The sequence below is a fragment of the Micromys minutus genome (assembly GCF_963924665.1).
Source record: "Micromys minutus genome assembly, chromosome: 3".
NCBI classification, from domain to species: Eukaryota; Metazoa; Chordata; class Mammalia; order Rodentia; family Muridae; genus Micromys; species Micromys minutus.
The window spans coordinates 80,523,295-80,534,571 of record NC_137972.1 but is presented as its reverse complement, the minus strand read 5'-3'; the positions used below and the strand labels follow the sequence as shown (position 1 = coordinate 80,534,571).

The 11,277-nt window shown below is 46.4% G+C and overlaps 1 protein-coding gene across 9 annotated transcripts; it reads left to right on the top strand.

Moving 5' to 3' along the window:
• The first annotated feature begins 1,935 nt into the window (after positions 1-1,935).
• PEX11A (peroxisomal biogenesis factor 11 alpha) lies at positions 1,936-7,507 on the top strand. Of its 9 annotated transcripts, none has more exons than XM_080914764.1 (4): positions 1,936-2,075; positions 2,632-3,763; positions 4,194-4,309; positions 6,657-7,507. In XM_080914764.1, the coding sequence occupies exons 2-4, from the start codon at positions 3,654-3,656 to the stop codon at positions 7,223-7,225; spliced, it is 795 nt and encodes a 264-aa protein (XP_080770890.1). In that variant the 5' UTR covers positions 1,936-2,075; positions 2,632-3,653; the 3' UTR covers positions 7,226-7,507. The 9 variants fall into 9 exon arrangements, with proteins under 9 accessions (XP_080770890.1, XP_080770894.1, XP_080770895.1 ...); XM_080914768.1 differs by having other exon boundaries at positions 1,974-2,764; positions 3,721-3,763; XM_080914770.1 differs by having other exon boundaries at positions 1,989-2,075; positions 3,721-3,763.
• The last annotated feature ends 3,770 nt before the right edge of the window (positions 7,508-11,277 follow it).

The following is an 11,277-nucleotide window of genomic DNA, read 5'->3' as shown; positions in this document are numbered from 1 at the left end:
CTCTGCAGGTGGCACCAAGGCCTTCTGGGAACTCAAAGCTGAGAAGCAAAGTAAGCAAAGAGACTTTGAGGAAAAAATGAACAGGAAGCTAGCCTTCTCTAGCACAGTGTCCTAGGGGGACCTTCCGCATCAGCCTGGACGGACTTCCTTACATTTCATGATTGCTACCCCAGTCCTGGAATATAGTCTTCATATTCCTAAGAAGATCAGAAGGGCAGGTATCTCCCAGGCTAACTCGAGAAGATGGGATTGGTGATGGAGAATTTTTGCTATCTTTCTTCACCTTCTGATAGGACAAGTAGCTGTCCTCTGTTCTAAATGGAATCCACCTACAGCTGGCATCTTTCCCTGGCTGTCTGCCTTTGCAAGTGGCTCTGTTTGAGCACTGAATCGCCAGGTTCCTCTTCTCTCAGACCCAATCAAATGCAGCTCAGCATGTCCAATTTGTGTGGGACAACCTGTTCTTTCACCAGCCTCATTGGTGTGAGAGGCCCTGTGCCCTGATCGTATACAAGAGTCTACAGAAATGTCTGGGACATGGAAAGAATATTGACCGTAAGGCCCGCAAAATCACAACAATTAAATATTCCCAGTGTTTATCACTTAGCAGCTCCCTCTACCTGTCTTTACAAAGCACAAGCCTATGGGAAGGGAACGAATAACCTGTACTTCAAAGGCTCCAAAGTTGTGTACAATTCTGTGTAAAAGGCATGCTGTGGATTGACTCTCTGAAGCTTCCATACTACCCCTTCACCATGCTGCTGCTTGGTGACCTCCACTGTAAAAAGCATGGCTTTCTCGTCTCTGTTTCGTCTCTCTATCCCTGGAAGCTGCTGAGATTTACACTTTGTCTGCCCTGTTGTTTTTCTTCCAAACACTTAGTAAAATCGCTCTCTAGCTTCAGTCTGAGCCTGTTTCTAAATTCTTTTACTAACCCACAATAGGGAGTCTTGATCTACCCCAGTAACAAGTCAGAGCATTAGGAAAGAATGCCAGACAAGGGAGGACCACATACTGTGTATTATTGTACAGCTGATGTGGCCAGGTCCCTACAGGGATCAGTGAGTGTAGCTCAGCTGGCTAGAGGTGTCACTGAGGGGTCCTGGCCAACAGGCTTTCAGAGAAGACAAGGAACTCACATGTTACCCCATTCTTAGAAAAGCACCTCTGGGGGATCCCCTAAGAAGATAGGATGACGCGACTGAGGGCATGTTCCCGCAGGACACTCCCATCCTAGCTATCGGAGTCATTGCTGGAATAACATCTTTTAAGGGATGGAGGTAAATGATGGGAGATGAGAGGAGCAAACAAAGACAGGGGAGGGGTAATGAGGGAGGCAAGGGGGAGCAACGGTGAAAAGAAATATATAAAGAAGTGGGGCTCTAGCTTCAAGTTCCGCAGAACCAACCATCAGTGCAATGATCTCCTTTGCCTGTACTTTGTTCGTGTGGAGCTTTTAGGATTCCCTCAGGAATCATTTGGTTTTCAAAAATCCTAAGAGAAAATTCCCCCACTTTACTCCCACGCTCCTGCTAGAAACACAGTCCAGTAACTGACTTAGCTCTGTTGCCTGCACCAAAAGGCCTGACACTGGGAATGGATGAGGCCTGCAGTCTCCAAAGAAAACTTAGGGGTCCTCCGCCTGACAAGACCACGTAGCGTTCCTGATGGGGTTCGTGGGTACCTGGGGACACCTTGACGCCTGAGGCAGGGGAGTGACCCACTCAGTGCCTCTACCCGGAAGCCGAGATTGGAGAAGGCCACGACAGCCGACCTTGTGAAACTTAAGTTTTGCTCACAGCGTCTTGCAGCTTGGAGTCGCCTTAGTAACTACCACTTCCGGTCCTAACCGGAACTCTAAAAGGCCGCGCTTGCGAAGGTGTGCCCACCCCCGTGTGGGCGGAGAAACGTGGTTCCACCCACCCGGCGACAAATCTGATCCTGGCGTCCCCTGGGACCAGCGACGTCCTAGAGGACCCAGGAGGGGGCAGGCGCAACGCGTGGCTGTGGGTGGGAGTCATGGACGCCTTCATCCGAGTCGCCAACCAAAGCCAGGGCCGGGACCGACTTTTCAGGTGAGCCCAGTGCGGTCGGCTTCCACTCCCGTTCCTTCAGGACCCAGTATTTCTTCTCCGAGGAGAATAGCCTGGTAAATCGAGGCACGAGGACACGACCAGCTTCCACTGGAGCAGCTGAGACCCGAGCCCCTCCTCCCTGTAAATCCAGAGTGTCTGTGCGTGCCAGCCACCTCGGTGTCTCTGGCTGACAGCCACCCATGAGTGCGTATCCCCTAACTTTCCCCGGGAGAGGGAAACTGAGCCCCCACGGCTCATCATCTTTCCTAGAGATTTCTTTTCCAGGCGAACTTTGGGTTTCTTTTCTACCTAAGGAAACAGAACACCTGTAGTTTGGAGCGCCGGTCAAGTCTTAAGCACGGAAAGACAGATTTAGCTTCTTTATCTTCATTTTGGTCCAGGCTACGCCTTGGAGATATCAAACGTTAAAAAGCTGCTTGGTAAACTGTAAAATGGACAGTGGACAAAGTGTTTGAACAATACCTCCAAAGTACATGGTGTGCTTTTGAAATCACCAATTCGTGTTTAAAACTAATCCTACTTTATTTTTTTAAAGAGACATTTGAATGCTGCTCGATGATCATCTAAAAGAAAAAGAAGGGGGGATGTGAAACATCGGAGTTTTATTTAACAACTCTTCTCGTCTAGATGTTTAAGTGGTCAACCGCTAATATAAACTAAACTTACAAGTAAGAAAATACCTAATGGTGAGACTTGAGACTAACTGTACAGAGCTCCATTGCAGCCCTTTGGAGGAGATACTTTAATATTATGGTTTCACATATAGGAAAACTGAACCAGGAGGTTAAGACCTAATGTGGCAGCGCCGAAAGCTGCAAGTCCACACCGTTCAGTCCTGCACTCTCCTCTCAACATAGCCATGCTGACTTTCTAACTTGATAGATTCTCAGAGTGGTGGAATAATATCCATGGTTCATTAAAAGTCAACACATATCATAGTGTGCCCAGAATGTACCCTACCTACACTGTCTTTAATTTAGGATATACACAGTCAGCAAAATTTATTTCCCATCCTTTTTAAGATCAGTATAACCATGAACAAACATTCCTAAAATAATGCCCTGTGTGCAGACCCACTATTGGATCAAAGCTGAGAGAGAAAGCTGTATCACACAGGCAGTTTGAGCCCCTGGCCAGAGTGAATTCTGTCTCCTCCCTCTTTCCCTCTTTTTTACTTTATTACAAAACTAGCTCATTGTGGGAAATGTACCACTTTGGGGAAAGTCTCTCACTGTGTGCCCAGTCACAGTTCTCTTCCCTTTGTTTTCTGAGGGCTGGAGTTGTAGACATGAGCCACCAGCTCTGTGCCACAATTTTACTGGGAAGGAAATGTAAACCATGCAGGGATGTCGTTGCAGTTCTGAGACAGTAGAGACCAGCACCTACTGATTCTTGTTTGTTTGAACAGGGAGGGTCTTATTAGATAGCCCTGGCTGACTCCGAATTCTTTATTTAGATCAGGCCAACCCTGACCTCAACAGAGATCTGCCTTCCTCTGCCACCTGAGTGCTGGGAACAAAGGCCTAGCACCTATGTTTATTATTAAGTAGGCTACAGATGGATTTGGATGTCTGTGATTCTAATTTATTTCATTATATTTATCACTGTGTCCTTGTTATCATAGCTGGCGTGATAACGATCGATTTGCTGAGTATATTACTATGCCGGTGTGTATTTGGTCCTTAAGTTTTAAGAGCTAAATGTTGAGACTGGGCTCTTCACTTGATTTTTGAGTTTGCTTCCTGTCTCATACATAGTCAGTTTAAACTCCTATGTGTGCATCTTCTCATTTTGAGTCCATCTGTCCATCTGTGCCAGCAGAGGGCTTTGGGGGAGCTGCACCCTACATAATTGTGTCGTCCTCTTCCCTAACCTTTGTGTCCCATTTCCACTGCATGCTCACCCTTTGGCCCTCCTGTGCAAGAACTATTGCAGAATGCTGCTTTTGCAAGCGCTACAGCATGAGAAACCTTCCCAGGAGTTGTGCCTCCGCGAGATGCTTCTCTTTGCTTTTTGATATGTTTCTCCTTCCCGTCGTGAGTCAAACTTTATTTGGTTTGTAAGCCACTTTCCTTGTTTTTCTTTTCTCCATTTCAGAGCCACTCAACACGCATGCATGTTGCTTAGATATTTGTTAGAGTCTAAAGCGGGCAAAGAGGCGGTGGTTACGAAGCTCAAGAGTCTGGAGTCCAGTGTGAGCACTGGCCGTAAATGTAAGTACCTGTCTCTCGAGGGACAGTGGCTTCGGGCTTAAAATCTTTAGCCTGAGACCTGGAATTTACAACGTGCTCTCAAGGTCTTCATTTCCACTCACCCATGTCTTCAGTGACGCTTGACAGCAGCCCTGAATGACCCCAAGAAGGTTGGCTGGTTTGCTATAGACCATTCACAGATGTCTCCCTCTGTTTGGATTTGGCACTGTACCATATTCTCCTGCATATTCATAGCCAGTGAGGCACACAGTGTGCCAGTTCACCTTAGTTCTCAGAATGTATTGGCAGTGCCCAGCGTGAACTTCAGTCTAGCATCAGCCCTTAAGCTCTGTGGAACAGCATAGCCATATCCTAGCCTTTTCTTCCTCATCTTTTGAGGATTAGTGGAGGATGTAAATGAATACATTTTCCTACACTGTTTGCCAGGCAGCTTCATGTGAAAGGCAAAGAGTGAAGGCAGGGGTTTTCTCTGAGGGTTCATTCTCCTCCTCCTCATCCCGGGAAGTCCCATGCTTCTCAGAGCGATTGCCCGCCTGACTCCATCGTTTGAAGGAAAGCAGATGTTTCAACAGTAGATCAGCAGACATCGGGATGAGGTGTAGGACATACGATAGACAGATCGATGAATTGTGTTTACTTCATAAAGGTGCATTTGTCAACTTTATGGAACAGATAAAAATCACATGCTATAAATGATATTCAGTGCCAAATATGCTGGCTGGGGCAGAGGAAAAAAATATTTTGAAGGAGGTAGGATTTAAGTTGTGCCTGGAAAAACAAATATTCTGAAAGGGAGGTTTCCCCCAGCCAGAGGCTCAGGACTGTTAGAAGCAAAGCTTGACTTACAACATCTCGTGGAGGGTTAGTGTCTAACCAAGAAACTAGTTTGGTAGAGAGACTTAAGTAGTCAGCAAAAGGGTTGGGAAGATTTCTGATGGCTTTGAAGGCCAAGGTTTGAACATCTGTCATAAATTCTCTAGAATGTCATTGCTGAGGTGTCCTTTAGAGTTTCACTCATCTTGAAAGTTTAGAAAGTACTTAATCCCATGTCATCTGGCCGACTGATGCAAGAGCTGGAATGAGAACCCGAAATTCCGGTTTTGAAACGGCCATTTCATGTACTGCTCTGGATTAGTTCATGGTACAATAATGTAGAGTACTCTTCTGGGACTGTGTTTGGAGAACAGCTGCTTCTGACGGTTATCAAGCCAAATGACCCATCTCTGGTGTCCAGTAAAAACCTATACATAGATGACCACTAACTGACTAATTGCATGCTTACATAAGGATGCATTACAGTGGCTGATTTAGGGGTGCCACGCGACTACTGGTCACCATAATCACCCAACCTTACCATTTCTCTTTGCTCTTTTTTTGTTTGTTTGTTTTTGTTTTTTTAAAGATTTATTTATTTTATATAAGTACACTGTAGTTGTTTTCAAACACATCAGATGAGGGCATCAGATCCCATTACAGATGGTTGTGAGACACCATGTGGTTACTGGGATTTGAACTCAGGGCCTCTGGAAGAGCAGTCAGTGCCCTTAACCACTAAGCCATCTCTCCAGCCTTTTGCTCTTTTTCCATAGGTAGGCCAGGTGTAGTGGGATAAGAATGCTGCCTTGCCAAAAGCACCGTTCTTGATGACGCCTTAGTCACTGTTTAATTGCTGTGAAGAAACATGATCAAGCCAACTCTTATATAGGAAAGCATTTAATTGGAGGCTTGTTCACCGTTTCAGGGACTTAGTTTATTATAATCATCATGGTTGGGAGCATGGTGACAGGGAACATGGTGGCAGGCAGGTATGCTGATGGGTGCGGGGGCTGGGGGCACTAGGAAGATAGAAGAATAAGGGGTGGTGTTGGGGGTAGACAATTGGGCCTGGGCTTTTGAAACCTCACTGTCCCACTCCCTAGTGACTCTTCTTCCAGCAAGACCACACCTCCTAATCCTTCTAATCCTATCAAAGAGTTCTACTCGCTGGTGACTAATGGCCTATGGGGTGTGTGTGTGTGTGTGTTATTCTTACTTAAACCACCATAATGGGAAATCAGATATATAGAGTGTTGAACCTGAAGGTCATGTTAACTACTCTTGTCCTTCTGAAGTACAGAAGTTAATACACATCTGTGATTGACCTTGCCTAGAAATGAATGCTAAGGCACTTCTTGGAATGAGAAGATAAGTTGTCACAGTCACTGTCTTTTGGGCTTTGCAGGATCACTTTCCTTTCCTCCGCTAAGACTGACGTCAGCTGCTATGTTCTCAGCCCTTAACCTGTCACATGACTTCTGCCTCCCATTCAGTACTAATAAAATGTTGATTCTGTGGGTTCTTTTTACAGGGTTCAGACTAGGCAACGTGCTCCATGCCATCCAGGCAACTGAGCAGAGCGTGCAAGCCGCTGACCTTGTGCCCCGCTTATGCCTGACATTAGCCAACCTGAACCGTGTGGTTTATTACATCTGTGACACTGTCCTCTGGGCGAAGAGTGTGGGTCTCACCTCTGGAATCAACAGAGAGAAATGGCAAATGTGGGCGACCCGCCACTACTACTACTTCCTCTTGCTGAGCCTGGTCCGGGATCTGTATGAAATCTTGCTGCAGATGGGACAGGTCGCACGAGACAGGGCAAAGAGAGAGAGATCTTCCCAGGACCCTCCTAAGTACAGCGTGGCTAATGAAGAAAGTGAATGGCTCCAGTCCTTCCTCCTCCTCCTCTTCCAGTCTCTAAAGCGACACCCTCCCTTGCTCCTGGACACTGTAAAGAACGTCTGTGACATCGTGATCCCTTTGAACCAGCTTGGGATCTACAAGTCCAATCTTGGCGTGGTAGGACTTGGAGGTCTCGTGTCCTCTGTAGCTGGTCTCATCACTGTGGTGTACCCTCAGTTGAAACTGAAGGCCCGCTAGGACGTCTGGAAGCTTTAAGGCTAACGGCTAACAGCTCCATGGAGCGAACATTTGTTTTTGTCCCGATGTCTTCCGTGCTTAATTTTTTTTTAGTCATGTAAGCATCTTACTTGATGTGATCTGAGTAGGACCAGCAGTGGAGCATGAAGACTGACAGTGTTTTTGGAAGTGCTGCAGTGACTTCTGAGTATTTCCCCTTCAGCTAACATTACTGAGCATCGTTTGTGTACATGGTTAAGAGCTCAGTGTATGCTGAACGAATAAAGATAGAAAGGAAAGAAATCATAAAAGACCCAAAGAAACTAGAATTACGGGTCGGGTTGCGTGGGTCTCTGATTTCACACCAGCACATCAGGGCTGGAGGACAGCACTCCTGGCTCTGGTTAAGGCTTCCCCTTTCTCCCATCCATTGTTGTCCCCATCCCCACAGATGTCAGTAGTGGGACAGAGGAACCGGGCTCAGGGCCTCTAACCTGTTGGGCCTGGTTATTGCCTGTGGACATAGGTAGAAGCCTCTTGTCAATGCTATGAGTAAGCAAGAAAGCAGCGGAAGGGACCAGAGGTGAAAGTAGGTGGGAGGTCACTACTGCCTATTGCATAAGCCACAGATAAGGAAGTATGAAACAAAGCTGATAGCACAGATTCATTCTGATTCTTTGTGGGATGGTTCCTGTGATCTCATGAGCCTCAGAAGCATTTCCAGGCTCAAAGCTTTAGCCCCTTAACATTCCCCACCACCACCACCAGGCCTGGAACTTTAACGGATGATTTCTGTTCTAGTCTATGAAATGCAAAGCAATGTAGACTCACCCAGGTTGGTTTTATTTAAGATTACATAACAGTTTGGGTAATTCCACAGTAGTTTTCATCAGAATAAGAGAGTTAAAATTTTTCTGTCTGTGAATGTAGGAATGTCAGTTTTCTGTGACAAATCTGATTTTCTCAGGACAACTGGGAGGGACGGGAAAGAGCAATGGGGTCAGTGGGGAGAGACCGTGGGGACACCAAGTGTGTTTGCCTGTGCTCGCTCTTCATGGTTCTTCCTGTCTTGAACTTGGTTGTTTTAGGTGTGTGGCGTGGGAGACACTGGCCAGCAGGTAGGCAGTGTATCTGTGCCTGTAAAGCTCTGTGTATTTAAGTGGAACTGAGGAGTCTACACTAACTGCTTCCCATGAATGTGACAAAGAGTCTTGAGAGGGGACTCTGGCCCTTGGCACTCTATTTTTAAAACAATAATGTGCTTTGAGAAAACTTTGGGGGGAGGCGAGAGAAATCAAAGTGGCTAAAACAAGACCAATATGAGTACATGCCTGTTTGTACTGTACCATTAATCCTGTCTAATAAATTTCTAGATAAAATTGACTCATGCATCTGTGAGTGTGTCTGCATTGGAGTCTGTAGGAGCTCAGGAATGACAAGGTGCTGGCTGGGAGGAAGGCACAGGAACTATGTCAAGGCTCTGGGTTGAGAGGTTCCCTTACAGTCTGTCCAAACTATTCCTGCTAAGGTGCTCTACAGTAGACAGGCAATGACTGGCTAGCTTCTTCCTGGAGAAGCCTGCCTAGAATGCATGTTCTGGTAGTTTGGGTCTTACACATTAGAGAAGAGTGGGAGGGTGGAAGACTGTTAGAGTCTGTAAACCTCAGTGGGCCCTGCTACGTCATACCGTATCTTTCTCCTCACCTAACCCTCTCTCCCTGGGTCCACATTTATGAGGGATTTCAAACACTGAAAAGCCCTGAGGGGCTATGTAGCTGGACTTGTGGCTACTTTGTGGTTTCTTTTCTCTTACAGGCTTTTCCACCTCTCTTTTTCCCTTTCAACCCCCTAACACTAGGTAGCAGAATATAGTCCAGGGGAGGAAAAAGGGTGACCATATAATTAGACTGTTTCCTTGAATTCCTTGGGGCAAGTTTGATCTTCACTGTCAGGGTAACTAATCTCTTCTTTTTGTCTCTTTGCACATGACTACTTGACAAACCACAGCCAACAGCAACCAACAGCATCCAAGCATGAGGCAAATCACAGTCACTGGCTGTGAAGCAGCCCCATATCCCCAAACGTGGGGATTAAAATGAAAACGTATTCCCTTACTATTTGTGGGTTTTAAAGAAACCAGCATTGTCAATAAGACGGTACAGGGCAGCGCACCACCGTTGAGCATTGCTTCCAAGCCCTGACACAGCAAGTGGCTGGTGCCCTGCTTGGCTTGGGGACCCACCTGTGCACAGAATGGCCAAGATCCTGCTCCCCTGTAGTGGAAGAAGGGAAGCAGCACAGAGCTCATCTCTGCCCATCCCCCCCGTAGTGTTGAGAACTGCCTCTCCTCTCCCCCTTCCCCTTAGGATTTGCCTAGCTCTTTCCCTTGTCACCTTTTACCCACATTCTAGAATCCGTACTGGAGCGGCCAAAGGACCAGCTTTGTCAGCATAGCTTTTAGGCACAGAGCCCTATATCCTCTCTGGACCGAAGCCACCGCCCGGGAAGGCAGACTGCCCTTTAGCCTGGGCTGTGTCCAGATGCAAGCCTCCCAGATCACTCCTGAACCTTGAAGCAAAGGCAGAGGCCACTTTGCCTGCTTCCTTCCTTCTTCAGACCAAGATTAATAAGTACCAAATGCTTCACATATTCATTACCTCTTTTGGAAGCTTCTTGCTCCACACCCCTCCCTTTCCTGGCATCTTGTTCTATTTCATTATACTAAAATTTACTACCAAGGATCTATCTGTAGCTGTTTCTCACATTCTATTGCTTATTACATTTATGCATGGATTTGGGATGTGCTTGCATGTGTGTGTGTGTGTGTGTGTGTGTGTTGCACGCACTCAGACACACACACACATACACACACACTTACACACCATGTTCAAACATCACAGCATGCATATGGAGGTCAGAGGACATCTTTCCAGGATCAGTTCTCTCCTTCAACCCTGTGGGACCGAGGGATTGAACTCAAGCGGTCAGGCTTGGTGGCAATCACCTTGACTTGCTGAGCCATTTTGGCAACCCTACCCAGGAGCCTTTCTATCCTATTACCCACACTAACAACTTAGACTCAACAACATGGCAAATCTACTAAGTGGGAACTAACATTAGTGCTGTCCTCTCATCCACTGTGATTAAGAGGCCCTCTCTGGTGGGTCTAAAGACACTGGTCAGCACTGCAGTGTTCCATCAACCCTAATCAGGAACTAAAGTCAACCAATAAACAACAAACAAGCAAACACAGCTTGTCAACACCTTTACTTGTCCAGACTTAGGTGAACAAAACCAAATAGTCCTCCTACTTCCTGTTCTGGTGACATCTCAGGCTAAGTAAAGTTTTATCCCGCCTTCCCTCTCTCCCTCCCTCTGTCCCTCTTTCCTTTCCTCGGTGCTGAGATCAAAACCAGGCCCTTCAACATGCCAGGCAAGCAAGCACTCTGCCACGAAGCTCCACACCCATTCCCTAGCTTTTTGAGACACAAGCTTGCTACCATCAAACTGTCAATTCCATCTCAGCCTCTTGAGTTGAGATTACTGGCAGGTGCCATAACATCCAACTTCAAATGTTTTCTTTAACTTTGGAGGTTCACAGAGGATGAAGCTACTCCCTCAGAGCCCAGGTTGCTAAGAACTCAACTCTCGCCACTCAACCTTGTCTCTGTTTTTGCAGGTAATTAATCTTGATAGTAGTAGACTAATACATTAGTGAACCCTATCCCTGTAGGGGTTTGAATCATGCTGTTTGATAGCCATTCTTGCTAGCAAACAAGAAAGGATGGGGTAATGTTTGAATATTGTTCCATAGAAACTTCTCAGGAAAGGGACCAAAGATTATGGAATTACATGGAACTTTGAGTTTAGGGATTTAATTAGTCACGTTGCAGTGGCTTCTTTATGGAAAGCAATTTTTATCAATTGAAAGCCAAAACTATTCTGGAACTATCATCTCTGGTCTCTGACAAATGAGTCCTTCAGCTCTGAGAACCACCTCTTTATTGGCTAAGCATCCCCCATAGAAGTTAGGATGAGTCCAGGGGGACACCCTGGGTCAGACAGCTATGGCA